Source organism: Chroicocephalus ridibundus, chromosome 1, assembly GCF_963924245.1.
Source record: "Chroicocephalus ridibundus chromosome 1, bChrRid1.1, whole genome shotgun sequence".
Lineage (NCBI taxonomy): Eukaryota > Metazoa > Chordata > Aves > Charadriiformes > Laridae > Chroicocephalus > Chroicocephalus ridibundus.
Genome location: NC_086284.1, coordinates 93,797,182 through 93,819,827, shown reverse-complemented (window position 1 = coordinate 93,819,827; position 22,646 = coordinate 93,797,182). Strand labels below are relative to the sequence as shown.

At 41.0% G+C, this 22,646-nt stretch overlaps 1 protein-coding gene across 3 annotated transcripts in view; it reads left to right on the top strand.

Moving 5' to 3' along the window:
* The window catches only part of DMD (dystrophin), a 1,176,878-nt gene that overhangs the window by 47,932 nt on the left and 1,106,300 nt on the right, over positions 1–22,646 (top strand). Inside the window, exon 1 of one of the 3 annotated variants that reach the window (XM_063343600.1) lies at positions 18,352–18,652. The exons of the other annotated variants lie outside the window; for them this stretch is intronic. Within the exon in view, the coding sequence (XP_063199670.1) occupies positions 18,610–18,652 (43 nt within the window). The 5' untranslated portion in view covers positions 18,352–18,609. Of the gene's footprint in view, positions 1–18,351; positions 18,653–22,646 lie in introns of those variants that run through there. 3 annotated transcript variants of the gene reach the window in all.

Below are 22,646 nucleotides of genomic sequence, written 5' to 3'. Positions count from 1 at the left end.
TGAGACACCTTGAACCAGGTGACTCATATATTCAAAATTAATAAACCCATTTATAACACTTGTGCTCCTGGTGAATGAGCTGTAGACTAACTATTATTTTAATAATACAGTGAATTAAATGTGAATAATTATAAGAATAATTTGTGCTAATCATAGAAGGTTCACGAATAGAAGGAAGCAAAGTTGTCAACTTATTCACTGCAAGTTAGTTGTCTCTCTCTGCTGCTAATTAAGTTCAAGGCTTTGAATAAGTAGTTCTAAGGTTCTTCATTACATGGCGAAGTGCAGCTCTGACCCGACTGGGACGCCTGAGCCACAGCACGTGACGGAGGTTCATCATCTGATAGTGCGGGCTCCAGCGTGCTTCCTCTGCTCTGAATAAATCTCTGCCTGATTACTGTAATTCACAGCAGGTACTTTGTAACAAACGCAAATAACCTTCCAATTATGTGATTGGAAGAAGAGCGAGAACTTTTACAATGCATGGCTCTCAGTGGTTCAGAAAAAAACTCACTTTTTTTATGTCCCACTTGTTTACACTTGGTTAGGTAATGCAGATGAGATCTGTCTTCATTTTTGCATAATTAGGAGGGATCAGGCGAACGTTATTTTTTCAGAGAGACTTGTTTCTTGTTTTCTTTACGATTGCTTTGTATTTACTTGTTTTTGTTTTAAGGATGATCTTGTGTGTTCTTGACCGGAGGTTACTGGTTGTGTATACACTTGTGTCTCTGGTAAGTGTCTTCCATTCATAGGCAGGGAGCCCAGTATGTATTAATGCCATTTTGTCTTTGCCTCCAGTGAAATCCCTAGTCCCTGCAGCTTGCTCCTATTGTTTTCTAGAGGTAACTTATTTTGCCCATCTACCATTTTTTCAGAATATCAGTAAAATTGTTGGAGCTCTTTTATAGACACTGAACAAGTCACTGATTTTTGGTCACTCTGGTCCTGTCAGCATTACTTGTGATAATGTAGATTTATTTGCACAATGTCATCTGTGTGCCTAGGCACACAGTAAAATTCCAGTTCCCATTCCTAAGATGAGCCAGCCCAGTCGTTGTGACAAAATATTCCCTCAAATCAGTCTGACTTTTGGGGCCAGATTTTTATTTTTTTTTAATGATGTGTTATTCTTAAATGATCTCGTTTCATGTTCTGCAGAGCTTCTGACTGTTTTGGTCTGTCGTAAGTCCATTACAGCGTCATTGCAACCAAGTTGCAGATTGAATCCTTACCCGTTTGATATGCTCAGCATGTTGTTGGGGGTGGAAGGAGCAGAGCTGCTGGGCAAACCTAGGATGCTTTGTTAGTCTAAATAAAATCTTGTCAGTCTAGTCAAAGAATTATTCGTCCAGTTATAATGCCACTGACAGTGACCACATTATATACAGTTAATATGTATACACTGACTTCTTAGTGTCCACCCTTTTCTCTCCTGTTAGCTCACCTTTCTGTTACCCGTCTGCATCTCAAGGTGGAAGGTTTTGGCCCGGGGAGGGGACAATCAGGGAATCATTGCGCTGCCCCCCTCCCCCCCCTAAATCCTTTGCTGCAAGGAGGGTGATGTTGCTGTTAATGGTTTCTTCCCCCTTTCTCCAGGGGGTGCGTGGGGTCAGTCTGGGATGTGTGCTACCACGCTCTACACCTTGGTCTATAATTGCGTGTTTTTTAAATATGCTGGCTCCTTATTAACCTTAAAACTGGTTTTGCACAGGTCTGATGATGAGCGATACCAGTGCTGAGGGGTTAATAGCCCAGGGGCTGTGGGTGTCACCCTGCGCCCATGTTCTTGAGCCAAAAATGCTTAATTTTACACACAGCAACGCCTTGGTTTTACTGTCTGCCAGTTACGGAAGTGCATATAACAAGAGGCTCAGGCCCTGGGGAGACCCCCAGGGGATGCCCCTCCTGAGATCCAGCCTCCAATGCCCACCATTCAGTCCCCGTCCTGCCTTCGCAAAGCCTCCCAAGTCTTCTAGGAGTCTTTAAAATAAAGAGACAAATCGTAGGAGCTGCCCGTGTAATGAGGCTGGCGGGCAGCTGGGCATGCACACCTCCACCTTCGCTGCAGTCAGTCGCTGCGTGATTAAATCGCCCCGGTCTAAGAAGAGTGTTTCTGACAGCATGTCTGAGCGCAGCGTCTCTTATCATTCTCTCAACCCCTGGGCATGGTTTTTAATGGTTTTGTTTTTCTCTGTTGTCTTTTTTTTGCATGCTTTTTAAAGTTCTGTTAATGTGGACTCCCCCGGGTCTCTCAGGTGTTTGTAAACTGGTATTGCAGGGCAGTGTGTATGTGTGTGTGCGTGTACCCAGGAGGGAAGGCAGGGAGAAGGAGGGTCTCCTTTTTTTCGCTACCTCCACACCCTATCAAAGAGACAGTTTGCATTTGATAGAAGGCTTGATGGGCTTTTGCATGTTCTATGTGTTCATATTGTCATCCAGAACACTTTAAATTTTCTTTTAATTTATTTCAGACTTACGTTATTTCTATGATATGTAATAAAAATTCCAAATTTTTTATTTTCTCTGGAGCTTGGAGACATTTTTAAACTCTCTGTTAATAAAAAAAACCCCTGCTCAATTAGAGGCGGCTCCGTTAAAAATCGCCCCAAAAATATTATTCTCAGGGTTCTGGAATCTCTCATCGTGTTTGTCTCAAGGATGCGTCTCATTCATGGAAGTTTTTATAATGCATTTGAATTAACGGACTGCTATTTGTTCATAAGAGGATGTATTTTTGGCAATGCTTTATTTTTGAGGGAATTATTTTTAAAAGATGCCTTTAAGACACTGAAGGTTTACAGCTGTTTTCTAAAGATTTTGTTATGAAAAGAAATTGTTAGGATAGACTTTTTGCAGAATGGATCAGGCAAGCGAAACCAGGCTTAATGCATGACAACCTCAGCCTCTCTTGAACTTGAAACTTAGGATATTTTTGGTGGAGCCTATAAATCTTTACCTTCCAATGGCAGGTTATTTATTTTTAAATAGCGGAGGTGAGGCTGAAGGAGAAAGCAGTTTAAGGACATAGAAAGAGATAATCTATAAGGGCATATCCACAAGTGGAGAAAGGCACACAAAACACTAATGTGTTTTTTACAGTGACCTCACAGCTTAACCCGCATCTGATACTTTTTATTGAGCCCCCAAAGTGCCCCAGCGTAAGATAACACCATTTTCAGAGTTAAGACAGAAGAGCTTCCTCTCACTGGGGTGCCCACATGAGGAGTCTGTCTGAAGTAATTACTGAGCAGTAAATTCAAATGCAGCCTTACTTTGCACAAAGTCCCCCATGTAGACCACGGCTAGGATAACTGGAACGGACCATGGGATTCACTTGGAAGATGAGTACGTAGCCGTCGTCTTAGGCTGCCACAAGAATATTCTAATGATATCTATGCATATGAAAATAGCATTGAAGGGATTTAATTTTGAGATAGCTGCCGGCAAGAGTTTAGCGCAAGAGCATACATTGCAATTAATATCTTTCAAGCAATTGTGTATGTTTATAACATATCCTGTCATCAAATCACGGTTCATAATCTGTTAGTAATGCCCTGGAGGGGCCCATTAGTGAAATTTTTCTGAACTATATTAAGCTCTGAGGCTTAATAGTCTAGGAATGATGTAGCGGATAGGCGAAACATTCCTGTAGTAATCCCATCACGCCTTCTCAATGTTTTCTTCTATAGCAAGAGATTAGCTATTGTGCAATAATTGATAAAGTTGATTATGTCAAGAGATATTTCCTGAGCAAGGATTAGATGCAGACCATTCAAAGACTGTTAGATTAGCAGTTTCCCTAGAAAAGAAATGAAGAACTGTCACCACAAGGAGCATATACAGTGGTTCATGACTTGCATTATCCATCACCGAATTGTGACTGGGCTAATGGCTGTGCATTAAGAAGCTCTGAGCTGGTCTATGCAGTTTGTCAGTGGGGAAGGAGATATCCTTATCCCTTAGTGGAATAAGCACTGGAGTATTTTTGTGAGCTGTAGCAACGTAGAAGACTTCAGTGGACTTAAGCGTTTCCTTATGTGGAGATACACTTAAATTAAGGTACCTAGAAGGCCATTCCAGTACCAGGTACAGCAATTACCCCATTTCTGTCAAACTCCATATTGCAATGAGTCCTGAACTCTTGCCATTCCTCCCACATTCCTTGTCTGTATCACTCCACTAAGATGATACTATAGTTGTGTATGTTTGCATGCGTGTATATATTTGTGTATGCGTATATGTATACCCACGTACATATATTGCTTTTACTGTTCACTGTGGGGTTTTTAATCAATCTGTAGGGATGGTTATTTCTAATGGGTGGTTATTTCCTTCTGCTTTCTCCCTTCCCTCTGCATCTAATGAAGCTCTTGAGAGAAGGGAAAGGCACACAGTTTTAAATAAAATAAAATAAAATATCTTATTATTTCAGTTCCTCTGGTAATGGATGTTGGAAATGCAATTAACCTCGTATTCTCCCATGCCATGAATTGAATTCCACGGAGGTGTGTATGTATTTGATGCATGTTTTGGGACTTCAGACAACTCCACTTTTCTGTATGCTTGCAGGTAGGAATAAAAGGCAAAAAATTAAAACGTTATGTTAATATTTTGATATATTTTGATATAATGACTACATAATTATAACTATATAAATAACATATAAAATAACATAATTATAATTATATAAATATATTATATAATTATATGTGTATAAATATATAAATATATTTATAATATATAAAATATATAATAAATAAATAAATAAAATATAAAAATTAAAAAAAAAATGACTACATAATTAATAAAAAATTTCTGAAGTAATATCAGTAGAAAAAACCAATACAACTAGAGAATTGGGAAGCAAAAGCTGGTATCCTCTCTTAATCCGTGAATTCTCTGAAGGGAAGAACATTTTTTTGATTCCTTGCAAGATTTTGAAATGAGAAATTAAGGCCTCCTACGTCTTATATATCTCACTAGCGTTAGTAAGTATCTTTTCTCCTGAATGTAAAGGTATGAACCCGATATCTAAAATCAGTTACAGTTTTGTCAACGCTGCATGGTGTAGTGACGACTATTTTGTTATGATTTACAAAACTGCATCTTTGTGTTTCTTGTAAAACTGTGGAAAAGGTAAACTAATTTTGTAACATTGTTTTTTAATAGACAGTTACCTTTTTTTGCTCATGCTGTCTTCAGTGGTTGTCGCTTATTAATACATGCGGTTGCTGAACTTGAAACAGGAAAATCTCTCATACCAGGAAAAAAATACAGAAAGTAAAAACTCCATAGAAGCCTTCTATTGATAGTTATAAAAATGACATACTGTTTTCCCTCTCACAGCTGAAATGAAATGCTGCCTCCACACTGGGACTTTGAATGCTGATCTTCAGCTGTGAGCATTTTCCCAGCTACATTATAAACCCTTGAAAGCAGGATATATAGTAAAAAGGTGGAAAGCTCTTTAATTTTTTGTCATGCAAACATTGCTGTACTAAACCACGCAGCACTATTAAATTCAGAGGTGGCTGTAACTACAAAAGATGAGAATAATACCGGTGATTTAACCTGTGTTGCACTGTTCCCATCAAAGCTTACCAGCAGCGTTTTGCCTGAGAGGCACTGGGCTGGGGTGGGGGAAACACAGAAATGACTGCGTCCGTGGTGGAGGGGAAGAGCTGGTATGATGTTGTCTGCAGAGTGACGCTCAGTTTCTTGAAGTGGAGCACAGCTAGGTGATGTGTGCCGTCCCGTTTTCCTTTAAGAAATGACGGCGTGTCTGAGAGGAGTGTCCGAGGAGACCTGCTGTCTGCGCTGAGTTTCTGCAGGTGCCGGGGAGCAGGCTGGGGCGAAGGCTGAGCTCCCGGGGTGGCTCGCCAGCAGCAGGGTGACGTGAACTTTTGGCATCCGTAACATGCAGTAGCAGAGTCCCACAATTTAGCTACATGTAGTGTGAAGAGGTACTCCTTTTTGCTTGTTTTGAACCAGCCACCTGCTGATTTTCTTTCATTTTTTGTCTCTTTTGTATCCAGCTCTTGTGCTAAGAGAGACGCTGAAAAATTGTTCCCTGTTCATCTTCTCTAAAGACTCATGATTTAGTACACCTCAGTTACGTTCAACTGCAGTCTCTCTTTTTCTAGGTAACTTAAGTTCGTAGAAAATGTCCTGCTGGGTCAGACCAATGGTGCATCCAGCCCAGAATTATTTCTCCAGCAAATGGCAACAGGAGATGTGAGTCAGGGAGAACACATGAGCCTGGGCGCTTTCTGAGGTCCACTTTCTCATCTTCCCCCAGCATCTGCGATTACTATATTAAAAACACTAGAAGCTACATTCTGGCCCTATTCCTTTTAGTATCTGTTGTCCAAGAATTTATCTAAACCTATTTTAAACCAGCTGATAGACATCTGCCTCCATAACCTCCTTGGGCAGCAGGATCCAGAAGCTGATAACCCGCTGGCTGAAGAAATACATTCTTATTGTCTTTTAAACCAATCGGGCATTGTATGCCCTTAGTTGTTATGTTGTGAGGTTTGGTAAGTAACTTCCTCATGCAGCTTGTTCACCCCCTTCATGCTTTTCAAGGCTCAGTCGTATCTGTCCTATCTCCCCTGAGCTTTCTCCTGTACAAACTGAAGCATCCCAGCTCTTTGCTGCTCGTAAGGCAGCAGCTCCAGCCCCTTGATTCTTTCCAGTTGCTTTTCTCTAACTCCACTGCATCCTCCTGGAGACCAGAACTGCACACAGCCCTTCAGGTAGGGACGCATCACAGGCTTCTTTAGCAGCAAAACGAACCCCTCTGATTTGGTCCCAGCACGCATGGGGTGCCCAGCATTGGATTGGCTCTTTTTGCCCGCTCCGCACATTGAAACGATGATTTTGGAGAACTGTCAGCGATGATGCCAGGACCTCTTCCTGGACTTGTACCTGCCTATTTGGTCCTCAGACCCACTCAGGCATGGTTTAGATAATTAGTCCCTCAATATGTTGGTTTATGCAATACTGTGCTCCTTGCTTGGTTGTGTGTGTCCTCTGGGCAATCTCTTTCCCCTTATCAGGTTCAGAGGACCTAACTTGCGTGCTTATTCACACTCCCCTCACCTCACCTTGAAGACTCTTCTTGAGTCATTCTTTATATGCAAGCCATTTCTCCCTAGCTTTCAATTATTTCTGTTGTCCTTACTTTTCCTGCTATATCTTTTTAGCTATAGGGGAAGTAGAACAGCCCACAGTATTCAAAGTATGAACATCTGAAGACTTTAAATAATACCATAATGATATTTTGTATGGTGCTCTCTATTTCTGTCATAGTAATGGCCAGCATTTGATTTGCTTTTTGACAGCTTCTAAGATGGAGTTGATATTTTCATAGACCTTTTATAACTCCAAGATCTCTTTCCTGAGTGCTAATAACTAGTTCAGAGCCCATGCTGAGTACGTAAAGTTGAGATTTCTTTTTCTGCACATATTCTCGATATTGAATTTCATCTGTCTTTTTTATCACCTAGTTGACACTCTGAGACTCTTCTGCATCTCTCTGCAGCCAGCTTTCATTTTTATTTCCCTGAATACCTTAGAACTATTAGGAAACTTGAAAGTTACCTCTCTTTTTTAGAGACATGTAATGATATGATGTACTCTATATGTTGACTGGCCCTGGCACTGATCTCTGTGAAACTTGGCTGGTAACATACCCATTTGAGAATGCTGAATGCTTTTGTCATTTTTTCCCTTTTGTCTTTTAATGATTTGGGTTTTTGTGAGAGGAAGTGGATCTCTTATCCCATGACATCTTTGTTTCTTTAAGGTCTTTAATGAGGAACAGTATTGAAAATATTTTAAATTGTATAAATTAGGTTTCTCTTGACTTTGTGCTCACTGACTCCTTCAAAGAACTCTACCAGATACATGAAGCGTGGTTTCGGTCTGTAGAATCCATTTCCCCACTACTTCATATCTGTGTCTGTTAATTCTATTCTTATAATTTCTGAAAATTAGACTGGTACCATGAGTCAAACATAATGGGTTTTAGTTCCAGAAGATAATTTTTTTTTTAAATGGGCTCTGCATTTGGGACCTTTTGTCCAGCTGATGTTGAAACAGTTTCACATAGTAGCTGAAGTACTTTTTGTGGGTTTTGATGTATTTTGTACTTGAAATATGTATCATCATAAAACGATTTCAAGTCTGTTTGTATGTTTTGGATTAAAAAATATTTCTTTCAGTTGTGTTGGTAGCCTTGGTAGACTTTGTTACATCTATATTCTGGTCAAGGATATCCTTATGAGAAGATCAATATGGGTATATTTATCAAACTGGGAAAAAAAAGTCACTGGAAGTGACTGGAGGCTTTCTGCAGAGCGACACAGTACTTTAATGTGAAATATTGTTTCTGTTTTTAAAAAAGAAAAAAACCACCATCATTACTTGCACTGCAGTGATAGGCAATAAATCAGGTGTTTAAATGCAGGCCATTTTAAATGTTTGACTGTGGCTGGAACTACTGGCTTGGGTGGGTGTTTCTCTCCCAGGGTCTCTGGAAGACCTGTGCCTTTCAGGAGAAGCAAGTACAGGCCTGGCAAATTACCAGGAAGCACCTAAAATAGTATTAGATAAATTAAGTTCAGGCATCTGCAGCTCTCGTAAAAAGTCTACGGAGGTTGTAACCAATAGTTTGGTCTCCAAATCCCTGTGCTTGATTTGCTCTCCAAATCCCTGTGTTGATCTCTATATGGGACATGTTACTCTGTCTTCTGTGGATTGATTCATTTTAGAGAATTTTAAATTTAGCCCACTTTAATATTAATATACCAACTAGTTTTACTTACGTAACATGCATAATCCATGATTTACTGCATAAAAATAGTTTGAGGTGCATTTTGCTCATATGGAAGCGGGCACTTGGTCCGTATGTAAGAGGATCTATAATAGAAAAGACTGCCAAAAAGTTCTGCTTTCCATATTAATAATAAAGCTGCTCCAGTTCTGGTCTAAATTACATTTTTAAACTTACATGAAATGTTTTTAGAGGAAGCAGTTGTTTACACACAGCACACAATCCCTTTGGACTTTTGTCAGCCCTCAGGTCTAATCACATAAGCATTAGTATACATATTGCATAAGCAACTAACATGCTCAAAAAAGCCCCCAACCAACCTGTAACCTAAGGTGCGCTGATGAAATTAAATGTATTAAAACAATTAAGATTTGAAGTAACTCCTTACAGAACAGACTTTTTTAGGTTTTGGAACTCCCTAGTTAGACCTCCTCCGTGTCATCATAATAATTAGGTGCCATTTGATTGATGTTGCTTATCGTTCATGATTTTTTTTTAAAAATCATCAGTCAGCGTGAAGGTGCACTATATGGTTCTTCCCTTATAACTTTGTCTGTGTTTTCTTTCCTTTGTTCAGTTCAGACTCACAGGTAACTTCAGTTGCCATAGGTTCACTGCAACCAGACAAATTAGTGAGCACTGATTTCCTAGTCTTCTAAAAAGTGCATGCCTTCAAGTGGTATGTATATGTTGTCTCCAGAAAAGCTACATGAATATTAATGTAATTTATGCAGTGATAATGGCTCTTACAAATTTCAGTCTGTAGGTGACTTGGGGTCCTGAGCCCATCTTTTTGATCTCCTTTCTGTACTCTGACTACTAATTCATTAGCCGTGGGGCTATTTTGAAAATCCTGAAAAATGCACAAGCCACTCTGTACTTTTCTCTGAAATAAGTTACCTTTTTAAGATTTATTTTTTTTTAGTGAGAGTTTGCCATTCTGGGTTTTTTTTGCTGAATAGGATGGGTAACTTGCCCAATAAAACCTAACAAATTTGCAAGAAAAGGTAATTTTTCATTTTCTTCTCTACTAGATGGGAGAAAATTACGCATGCTTTCCACTTAAAGGTCAGGCACTACTTAAACTACCTGACGAAGCCTGTTATTTAACCAAAGCACTTTAGTTCACCAGTGTAATTCATCAGCAATTGAGTATCACATATTTTGGGTGATAAGAAGATAGAGTGCCTCCCCTAATTTATGGAAAATGTTACCAATAGATAGATAGGTAGGTAGATAGGTATGCCAGTCTTTTGAAAGGACACAGAATACCTGCTGTTGCCAAACTGGAAATGAAGTGCATCTCTTGTATTTAGCAGTAAATAGAAAGATGGTAAGAAGGAGGAAGGACTTTAAATGCAGAAAAAAAGAAGACTTTTTTTCAGGTTTTGAATTAGGGTTTTTTCCTGGTGTGTTAGACTTACTAATTAAACACTGCACCAAGGAAATACAGCAGTAGATCTTCAGTGTTACTGTTTTAATCACATGAGAATATTATGAGTAGTCTGTATATTAAATGCGTAATCTCCTTAATCTTGTAATGCTGGGGATCCTATGTATTTGAATTTACCTGAGATTGGAATAATTTCTTTTGGGCCTAATGGATAACTTGTTTTTTAGACATGTGCTTCTAACCCCAGCAGAATACAAATAAGAAAAGCATCAATATGATTAAATTTAGGAAGGAATTTCCTGATTGAACCAGATTCTGTCACAGGACAATAATCTTCTTCAAAAATTATTTTTATTTCTACAGAGTCAATTACCTCTTTTTAGTGGAAAAAATTTCGTAGTGATACTATTAGTAAGAATTTATAGGCAGTTTTTTGTAAAGCAGTCTCTCATCCTGGCTTTGAGCCCTCCTGATCAGCATTGGCCAGTTTGGCAAGGAATTGGTTTGCAGCACTAGTGGTATCCAGTATGTCTTTTGCTTTAAGTAGAATGTTCTTTGATTTTATTTTCCGTGGATTTATTTTTACATTCCCTCAACACATTTTTTGTGTTTAGCGTCCTGTTTTTTAATCGTAGTTCACTTGCGGCAACATCATTTTGCAATCATCTTGACATTTGTAATGTCAGCTCTGCAGGCTTGCATTAACCTCATTTTGCCATCATCTTGATGTACTAACCTGCATATAGACCCGCACAGAAATAACTTAACATTCATCCTAGTGTGTGCAGTAATGTCTCATTAGACTTGAACTAACAGAATTTTGTCATCATAATTTGCTGTCATAATAACCCGGTCTTTGCAGATTTAATGTGACAGTCTTTTGCCACTGTAACTAAGGCTTTGAGCAATTGTCATCCAGGGGGACTTAAGGTGAAATCAATGTAATTAAAACACAGGCCCTTAATAGTCCTATACTTTAAGCAGTTTGTCACATATCTTAAACAATAATTAATCATGCTAGTGTTTAGCACTTGGTTAGCTTGTAAGTGTTCATTTTCTATGTGGGAAAGAAACAAGCAGAAGTTGAATGATGAGTGACTGGCAGAACTGATAATAGAATTTAGGTCTCCAGATTGTCAGTGTACTCCTGTATCCATTGAGCTGCTCTCCTCACAACGCAATTAATTTTGTTTATGAGATGAATACAAACTTGAACTGTATGTGACAGGTCATATTAACTAGTCTGTAATTCTCGTTTCAGAGAGTTACAGAAATACGGAGGTGAGAGGGATTAGATTTCTTCTGCTGCAAGGGTTGAGATAGATTAAATACACTTTGTTACCCTTGAAAGAATTTGTTAAACTTTTCCTTACAAGCTTCCACTTACAAGGGTTTGATGACCTCTGTGTGTAGATGTTTTCATAGAAGTAAGTAACCCAGTACTCTCACAATTTTCTCCTAATACCAAAGCTAAATTAACTTTACTCAAATGATGTCCCTCTTCTCAGCATACATGAAAAATAACAGAGCGTTGTCATGTTTAGATGCTGAAAGGCAGCAGCTATGTACTCCTTTGCCTTTCCTTTCCAGACTAAACATGTTGACGTTCCCTCAGTCTTTCTTCCCAAAGAAAACTGGCTGTTTGGATATTTATGATGCTAAGTGCTCTCCAATTTGTCTGTGGCTTTCATAAAGCGTGGTGTCAGAACTGGACGCAGCTGAAACGTTGGCTAGAGCAGAATAAAGCTAAGGGAGTATGTGATGGGGTGACTGGGATACTGCGTAGGCAGCTGGCACTTGAGTTGTGTTTCCCTAAAGAAATCTGTGTTTATGTTAGCAACTAACACATTTGCTATGCAAAATGACCTTGCGTTGTCTTTGGCAGAGCTGATGCAGCTTGCCTGCAGACCTCGGTGAATTCTGTCTCGTACGTATGGATTGTTGACTCTGATTCACAATTACCTCTTAGTTCCTTATTGATATTCTTTGCAATCAGCTTGGCATTTTTCCTCTGCTCCTTACATATTGTATTTGCTTTTGTTTTCTAAATACCTGCTTCTCTTCTAAGCTAAGTTTGGTTTTGTTTGCAGTTGTTTGTTTTTAACCAGAGGAACTTCTTTTCCTCGTAATGACATGTAGGCACCTAGACACTGTTTTCAAACATCTTCCAATTATCGTTCACATTTCTCTGTTTTAACTTTTTTCCTTACTGAGGAGGGTTTATAATTGTTTTCAACTTTGTGAAATTGGGTCCTTTTAAAAGATGTATGTATATACGCATACACATACGTTACCGTCGCCAGCACTTGCTTGTGCATGCACTCGGTCTCTCAGTGACATACGCGCATGTGAATGTGTATGTCTGCGTAAAATTTGCTCGGTATTTCACCATTTACGTGTGATGCAAGCAATAACTCATTATTACTTAGATTTAAGCAACCGCTCATGGTGGAGTCTGGGATCAGTTCCTCTGTAATGTTGGTGATGACGCCGAATAAAGACTTCCCTTGGGTGAGCTGCAATGGCTTTCAGAATTTCAGATGCGTTTTGCACCCACGCTGATAACATAACTGCACCAGAGGGACTTCTGTTGAACTGGGGGGCCTTACATGATGCGGTGCGTGTCACTTCTGGTCTGTGTGCCCAGATATTCTTCCTGTGGACGTTGAGAAGTCGGGGAGAAGAGAGGCAGTCTGATCTTGACCTTTGATGGCCTGGACACACAACCAAGGGTAGGCCAAGCAAAGAGAAAGCCAGAGCCAGGCACCCCCTTCCCCCCTCAGCTGCTACCGGCTGCCACGACCAACCCCTGATGGCAGTTTGGGGTAGGAGCCTATTTTAGATACTCAGATACTCTCCAGAGGAGGATCTTCTCTGTAGATTACATGGGATGCTTATGGTGCTTGGAGTGAGTTACACGCCTAAATCTAGAGAAGGGAATATTAGTTAATAAGATGTTCTCCCTTCTGGTCATCTGAGCGTCTCTGGAGAGATTAAGACCAGATATTTTATAGGCATAAATGAGTAATTCTAATTCCTCTTTATTACTTGGACTCCTACCATGTATATATCAGTAATTAAAATCTTCTTCCTCTTCTCTTTTTTGTACTCTTAATATTAGTTTTTATATAATTTGCTATCCTTTCTCACACTTTCCTTTTGATGGCTCAGTATATCTTCTGAGTAGTCTGGTCCAACTGACTCCAGTAAAGATTGATTTCATTTCTGCTGAGGTGAAAGTTTCTGAAAGTTGGAGAATTGACAGGGTTTGAGAGTAAAGAACTGCAAAGCACGAACATTATGCACAGGGGAAGTGGAGGCTGCAAATACTGCTCTGCTAAATCTGCTTGGGACCTCGCCCCAAAGAGAATTAAAGGTAAAAAGAACTGGTTGTGCTTCAGCTGAAGCTTTCCAAACCAAACAATGATTACTTCTTGTTTTCTGTTATGTTGAACTAGTAAGGAGTGAGCCCAGCCCCTCTTTGTGCTAGATGCTCTCCCAAAAAGAGTAACTGCTATTCCAGTCAACTATTGCATGAAGGAGATAGCTTGCCTGGGGAGAGCACATGCACAGTAATGAACTAATATGCTGGTTCATATGCTGGAGCATGTTTTCCAACGTGTTTCATGATATAGAAATATATTGAATGGAAACTGGATGTTTTTTAACAGCCCCTTGCATATGAGAGGGATTTGCCTTAATCATTATATTGACTGCTAATTTTCTGACTATAAACTTACATTTATATCTTCCACTCTGGAAGCCGAGACCTACTACTTCCTTCAGAATGTAGAGCAAGTGATTTTTTTATTTTTTTGTCTTTTACTTTCTGGTCTGTAGATCAAATAAGCATACAGAGAAAAAAAAACTTGCAATCTGTACTAAAAACCTCTACAAAAATGTATTCCTTTTTGATGTAAAAATAGGCTAAGAAACAAAAGAAAGAAGTTCTTCAGGCGCATACATTGGAAAGATTTTTCTTTTTTTCTTTTTCTTTCTTGCTGATTTCACAGGAAAATCAAAAGCTGTCTGTTTACTTCTGTTGTGATAAAGCTGTGCAAGATTTGTTTTTCCTCTGCTGCTGACACGCAAGTGGTTTGGGTTTGGTTGTGGGTTGTTGTTTTTTTTTTCATAACAGGAAGTGAATAATAAAAAGACTCAGAGCCAATATACCACCAGAGCAAAATCCCGTGCTGCGCATTAGTGCTTAAAAGATTCCCATCCCAGTACTCCCTTCACATCAGTCCCATAGTCCCTAGAGCTCAGCACTTCTTCCCACACAGATAGATGTGATAGATTTGCAAATACTGGCAAGAGCACAGAGGCATCTTGTTATGAGCCTAATGGTTGAACTGAGCGACAGGATTGGATTGCCTTTATTTTTTTTTTAGGTCAGCGTTGGCAGGGAGTTAAAAACAGGGTGGAATAAAGGTTGAAATGTTTTCTGAAATTATCATCAAAATATCATCTGTCTTAAGTTTATGCTATAAGTGCTCTGCCTGATGTTGAGTTGTATTGGCAAACAACGTGTGCCACTGGGATGTTTAAAAAGTCATAAGAGGTTTGTAAATCAGTTCTACATGGCATGCTACCTATTTGTTATTTTCTTGTTTTATCTGTTAACGGGAAAGGAGATGCTGTCTGTGTTAGATGATATAAATGGCAATATGGTGTGCTTTCTTTTGTTGGGGGTTTGTTTGGTGCTTGTATCATAGTAAATTACAGTGAGATGGAAGATTTGTTACTCTGTGGAGGTTGTTAACATGATGTTCTTATTTGATTTATTTATGTTGAATCGGGGACCTCTCCTCCCGTATAAATTATTCTGGCTACTGTAATATTATATTTCTATGTCAAACTCATACTTTTCCAATTGTGCCTTTCCACCCCACCCCACACCCCCCCGCCCCCGACAGAGAAGTCCTGAATTTCAATGTAGCCCTTTAATGTGGTACAGGAGGGCAAGAGTTAGAGACCTGAGAACTTGGTTCCCATGTCCAGTCTAAAGTTTGACCATTATCTTCAAGTCTTAACCTCCCTCTAGTTTAGTTTGCTGAGACAATAAACCGGGCTGCCAAATTTGGATGTTGAAATCCATTTCTTCTCTAAGGGCACGCTGACGTATGCTGAACCCAATCTCCTAAATGGTCCCTGAACAGGCAGTTTATTGTTGGGCCTTGTTTTCAGATTGCTACTGGCCTCTTCGGCATTTTCTCCAGCTCTGCATTACTGTCACGCTCATGCCATTAGAAAGGAGATATTTTCAACTTTATCAATACTTGGGTTTTGAGAGGAATTCTCAAGCAGGAAAATAAACAGCCTCTGTACAAAGTATTTGTTACTGGGTCGCTGAAAATCACCCTAACCATTACAGTGAAGATGACATTTTTTTTTTTCATTTAACCCATTACTGATTGCGGAAGAGGAAGGCAGCATTAAACTAGAGCTGCCAGTAATCATTTTTTTAAAAAAACATATAGATTTTTATCGTTGCAAGTTTTCTACGTTTTCCAACCTCTCTGTGACCGTGAAGCTTGCTCCTTTCCCCTCTTCTAGCACAGGCTCTGTAGTCTCAGAGCACTGAGCAGGGCTGCTGCGGGTCAGAGCCTGCCACTTGCACCATCTAGAACGAAGGAGGCGGCAGATGGCCTCTGACTTACCTGCATTTTTTGAGCGTACATTAATTATTTGACATAGATCTACTAGACACTGTGACTTGCTCTCTGTTGCTGAAGAGAGTTAGAGCTTTAATGCTGGTTCAGACCAAAACAAAAATCCTATAAACAGGCAAACCTGGTGTGTCAAAATGATAAACCTGTTCCAGGTTATACATGCAATATTAATGACACCATGCTGTCCAGTAGGGACTGACAGACGCATATAAAACTTCTTTTCAGTAAAGTTGATGTTTCTCAGTGTTAACCAATTACAGCATTCATAGCTGCTGAAAATAGTATTCGATTTTTAAGAGTCTCTCAATTTGCTTTACACCCCCCCCAAACAAAAACAACAAAAAAAACCCCTAAAAATCCAAAAACAACTAAAAAACACAGTAGATTTGAACACTCACTTTTGTTATTTCTCTCTATGGCCCAATTTTTTGTGACTCCTTTCCCATTGACTGGAGGAATTTCAATAGGAGGAAGGGAAAATGTTTCTAGGCTGAAGGTTTCTGCGCTCCTGTGAATGGACTGGGGACTCTCTTGAGACACAGGAGTTTTGAACTCCCCCAGAAAGAAGAGGGGAAGCAAATCTGGATTTCCTGCATCTGGAGGATTGTTTGATTTGTAAGCCGTTATAAATATTACCACCAGACGCTTCTTTGAGCCATGTCTTAGAAGAAAGTAATGAGTAGCATTGTGTTTCTTGCAGACCCTGATCTGGGTCTTCTCCGATGGTCTCAAAGACATCGTCAGAGAGGATGAATAAACCACATGAATTTTGTGGATTATGACTGGAGTTAGGTGTAAAACAGACTGCAGAGCTCTTTCGAGATGAAGGCCCTCTGGTCATACTCAGAAAGAGAGATTTAGGCACCTAGGAAGTTTTGAAGAAAACGTTTAAGTCACCTTGAATTGAATGGAAGCCAGGAGGATGGCAGTTCTAGCATTAGACGCCTACCTTCAAGATAACTTTCCCTTGTAGTCTGTAAGTACATTACTGGGCCTCAGTTATTGACAGCATGTGCTATCAAGGGTGACCTTAAATATTTTAAAACAGAACTTTTGCACAATAAGCAGTTCCTTTCCTGAGTTTGCTCAGTCTCCTTCTCCCTCAAATAATCAAAATGCTGCTGCTGTCACAGCGTGCTCTGCTCTGCTTCAGATTATTTTCTACATCAGTTCATGACTTGCAGTTCCTGCGGGCTGCAAATTAATCCTTAGGAGTCTGTTGGCGTGTACTGTACATCCAGGTTCTCCGGGGTATTAATTTGACTATCGATGTAGAAAATGCCAGTTGCTGTAAGGGTATATTATGCACAGCATTTTTGTGTTTATTTTTCTGTATAATCCAGGAATTTACTTATAAACTTGCAATCACCATGACTAGACAGTTAAACCTTTAAAACCGAATAATAACATATTTCATTTTTTTAGGGATAGCTTTTAAAAAATAAGTAATGAACAGCATAAGAGTGTTTTTTCAAATGAAGCCATGAGTTAATAGCATGACTCTTTATGATCTATGTCTAAAGGCCATGTATACTGTACAAAGTATATACTGTAGAAAGCAGCCTTATAAAAATCTGGGTTTGGGTGGAGAATGCCACAGTCCTGTTCCCAAGTACTGTGTGGATGCCTCCTTTTCCTTCCTTTATAAACTAAGGAGGCCTGGGACCGAATGCAGGGGGAGAGCGTGAGTCCGGGTCCCACCTGTTTGGGACCAGCAGCTTTAGGGATTTGGGAGTGAAGGGATGTTCCTGCCTTTAGGAGGAGGCAGTGACAGGCAGCTTGCGTGCAGTCCTGCCTCTGCTTCTTCTGCAGGCTGTTTCTGGGCTGTGTATAGCAGCAGTACCGCCGGGTTTTGTTGGGAGTGGAAAGGTCAATTGTAAGTCAATAGCTTGCTTTGCCTTTTTTTTTTTTTTTTTTAAAGCAGCTATTGCTGCTTTATCACAACCTCTGTTAGTATTTACACACTGAATTTGGTGACAGCACTATTCTGGGGTTTGTTTATTTTTACCCCTGCTTGGGAGACAGCTTGCGATCCCAAAAGTCTAGGCTTTTGGGAGAGAACAGCTAAATACAGGAGGGTTTACTGCTCCTCTCCCAAGAAGCGACGATCCTGGCTGGGGACAGGCTGGGGGTCATTTGCCGGGGAGGGAGAAAATCTGTTTCGTGGGTCTCTCAGGGGAACTGCACGAAGGGAGAAGTAAATGTCTTCACCCTGCTCCGTAGTGCTAAGTGCTCCTTGGAAAGACGTAAGACATAATTTAAATCCGCTGCACATGCCACCCTGGCCGCAGAGCCTTATATGTCGAGAGCATGGGCTGTCCTATTATGGGAAATCAACTTTGTTTTGAGGGAAGCACGGAGCGTTGCTTCTGCGCAGGTCCTGGAATTTGAAACATTTAGGGGCCTCCAAAGAGCACTGGCATTAGTTACCATGCCGGCTGGGTGGAAGTGAGGATCCCTGCCTCTCCCTGCCCAGGACACAGACCCTGCCGGCAGCCAGCCCGCAGCTGCATCCCACCGGGCTGCTTTCTGCCCTCTCCTCCCCGGAGCTGCCGGGGCTTGTGCGGGGGGACACATCTGTCGCGATGCAGGGACAAGCCTAATTTGGCAAAAGCTACCGGAGCAGCAAAGTTGGAATACACTTTGCCAAGAAATATTTGCTGTTGTTCTCTTTTTCCTCTTTTTTTTGGTGGAGAGATTTCATGTCTGCTCACATGCTTTGGTATGAGGAAGTGGAAGATGATTGTAAGTATGAACAGACTGACATAATTTATCACAATATTCACTTTGACAGAGCAGTGTAGTGCTACGCAGCCCACTAACAGCATGCATTTTTAAATGTTTACTTTCCAAGCCTAAAGAAGGAGAGCACCAGGGGGGAAAAATAAAGAGAATTTTTTTGCCGCTGTTAGGGGGGTAATATCCTGCACGTTATATATAAAAGAAGTGCTCCAGAAACAGTTCCCAGCTCTCCTTTGAATAAAAAGAACCCCTTTCTTCCTGAGGTTGGCCACTTATTAAAGCATGGGGTTAAAAAAGAAAGAATTGAGAGGAACAGACCAATACATTTGAAAAAAAATTGTGTCATTATTCTAATAATTTGGCAACACATCAAAGGATTAATCAGTTGCTTTGAACTTTAATGACATGTGCAGTTTCACTGCCTAATATTAACTTACGGAGTAAGAGAGCTCTTCTCTGGCCACTGAACTGTTTGGTAACAACCGAGCGAGGGGGTGTCAGTTTTGCTCAAAGTGAGCAGCAGCTGAGCTCTCCCGTGCGCTTCCCAGAAAAGAACAGGCATGTTTTCCAGACTTGAGCTTGTTTGTTAGTTTAAAGCTCCCCTTTCTGTGCAATAAGAAGAACAGAGGATGCCAAGAGTAAGAGAATGGAGAGAGCCAAGAATGAAAGAATGACAGAGAGTTTAAAAATCCATCTACCGTGCTCCCAGATGATCGATCTTCTTCTTCCCCCACCCAGGCTCCCAAACCAAATTGTGCTGGGCAAAAAAAAAGTGTCAGTATTATTCAGACTTAATCTATGGTCCCCGCCCCCTCTTTTATAATCTATTTCAACTCTTCCACTTTCAGCTTAGTCCTGTGTATGTGTAATAATAGAATTCCTGGTTTTCTCTATTTTTCTGATCATGAATGCCATGGGAACACATGCGCACTGTCATTTTCCCCCATAACACATAATGGACTGTATGCTCGCTAACTTCTGATGAACCTTCCTGAAAATAATGGTCGATTTTGTTGCGTTTGACAGGAAAGAAGCTTAAAACAGAAAATTTCAGAGTGCAGGTGCAGCCCTACACCATAGTTTGCTTTCCCTTTTTTCAAGATGAACTCAAATGGTTTTCTCTTGTGCAGTAAATAAGACTTAACTATTAAATTTCCAGACAGTTTTATACTGCTAGGAGAGGTCCTGCAGTGATAGGACCCTTTACTTATTGGACACAATCTGACAGTTCAAGAAGGGGTAGAATAATGAGATCATCATCATCATCATGTATGAAATAATTAGGAGACAGATTACTTCACTTCTGAAAACACTGGGGGTGGGGCTGGGAAGAAGAAATGTCGTGGGTTTCTCTTGAGGGGTTTTACTCCTGGTTGGCAAGTCGGAAGATGGCACGCTCTAGAGCAAACCATGTAGTGCCCGAGCTTATTCACCAGTCCTCTTTGGAGAGGAATAAGGAGGATTTGTTGCCTTCGTTTTTCTATATACTCCAGGGGAGTCACAATATCAGCCCAGATTGCTCGTCCTCAGCCTTGAGGAGGAGATGGTGCTCAAGGAAGCCAGGCAGGTGCTTACTAAGTAAGGGGGAAAAATCTTTGCTGCTTAGCTCAAAAGTTATAATTGCACTCTGAAGATGTAGTAGGTGAAAGAAAGAAAAAAATAGCTGTGTTAGAGCTTTTGAAAAATATGAATAGAAAACCAGAGTTGCATCTAGCAGATGAATAGCATTCATGACAAGAGCCATTAAATCACTTGCTAAATTATGTCACGTAACTATGTTCGTATCTAAAATGAAAGGGAGCTATCCTTGCGCTTCTTGGGAATTATTTAGCTGAATTGATTTCCTCACCTGTATCCTCACTCTTTTAAAGGGCATGGCATTTTTCTCGATATAATTTTGTATAATATTGTCAAGGTTTTTTATAGGTGTGTTTCAATAAAAAAGGGAAAAGCCATCTCTGCACTTTGTGACAAAGTGTGTCCAAAATAATGCTCTCAAATTTATCCCCAGCCTTCATTCAGGACATTTCACTTCTCCTACTTGTTGCCTGTGCTTGCTTTGCATCTTTCCCTACATTGGATGAAAACTTTTTGCTCTTAGAGGTGACAGCAGTTGCTTAGACCTCTGCATTGTTTTTTAAATCCATCCTTTCTCTTTTCTTCAAGTCTCTTCTCCAACCTTCCATCCGCCTCTGCATTCACCTCTTCCCTTTTCTCTTCTGCTCTCTCCCGTGGCACAGCAGTAGAGCAGTTTTCTGTTTCCTGCTTTCTCTCACTTCTGCTGAAAATGACCTTTGTGAAAACATAAGGTATTTATTTACTGCCGAGAGCTTTACTTTCCTTTCTGAGCTGTTCAGTGCTTATTTCTGCCTGAGTTAGACTGGAAACTCCTTGGGGCAGCGACTGTCTCTTCCTAGATTGCTGCAGTCTTTGACAATGACACCTAAATAATAAAGTGGCAGGGAAATGAGATACCATAAATTTCATTTTGTTTTAATTAAGATGAGATTACTGTGAACTTTATCTCAGAAGCCACCCTCCCTAGGGTATTCAATATGATATGCTGTATTTCTTTTTCTAGCAGATATAATCCTCTTTCTGCATCCTTAGTCTGACATGGAACCAAATTCTGCTTGCAGTTGCACACAGGCATCCTCTTTCTCTGCTTGGATTTGCACAAAGTAGCAACTAAAAATAGAATTAATCATCAAACCAGAGCCAGTGGAGAAAGAAGCTAATCCTGCCTGAAATTTGGTGGCCACAAGGGGTCTCTTACCCGTTATCATGGCCTTACTGTGGTGGGGGTCCATCTAGGTTCATGCTTTAGCTCAGGTCAGAAGTGCATTTCTAGAGCCAGTTCCCAGATGTTCCCGCTTGTTACAGTGAATTGGCACGCATCCCAGAGGACACACCCCACATCCCTTTGGGAGGAAGCTGAACTCCGAGATGCACGGCTGGGTTTGGCTGGCAGGCGGAAAATCTCAGTGGGTGTGCAGGGCACTGGGGTCACTCTCAAGCTCTTCCGAACTGAGCCTGGTGATGCACACACACCTTGGGGGGAGCGCTGGGTTGGCAGCACCAGCCCCTTCATGTGACAGAGTCCCTCCTGTTGGGCTGCGTGATATGCTGTGGCCTAAGACAACTCGGTGAGATAGGAGGAGGATGGCAGCAAATTTCTTTGGATCTTGGATGCTCGTAAAGTCCCTCCCCAGCCAGGGCAGGAGGGTTCTTCATCCTGCCTGCTCCTGGAGAAGCTGGCGAATCATGGCATAGACAAGTGTACTCTTCGCTGGGTTAAAAACTGGCTGGATGGCCGTGCTCAGAGAGTTATGATTAATGGGGTGAAATCCTCTTGGCGGCCAGTCACCAGTGGTGTCCCTCAGGGCTCAGTTTTGGGGCCGGTTTTGTTTAATATCTTTATCAATGATCTGGATGAGGGGATTGAGTGCACCCTCAGTAAGTTTGCAGATGACACCAAACTAGGTGGGAGTGTTGATCTGCTTGAGGGTAGGAAGGCTCTACAGAGGGACCTGGACAGGCTGGATCGATGGGCCAAGGCCAACTGTATGAGGTTCAATACGGCCAAGTGTCTTGGTCCTGCATTTCGGTCACAACAACCCCAAGCAACGCTACAGGCTTGGGGAAGAGTGGCTGGAAAGCTGCCCAGCAGAAAAGGACCTGGGGGTGCTGGTGGATGGCCAGCTTAACATGAGCCAGCAGTGGGCCCAGGTGGCCAAGAAGGCCAACAGCATTCTGGCTTGTATCAGGAATAGCGTGGCCAGCAGGAGCAGGGAAGCGATCGTGCCTCTGTACTCGGCACTGGTGAGGCCTCACCTCGAGTCCTGTGTTCAGTTCTGGGCCCCTCTGTACAAGAGGGACATTGAAGTGCTGTAGCGTGTCCAGAGGAGAGCTACCAGGCTGACGAGGGGTCTGGAGACCAGGTCATATGAGGAGAGGCTGAGGGAGCTGGGCATGTTTAGTCTGGAGAAGAGGAGGC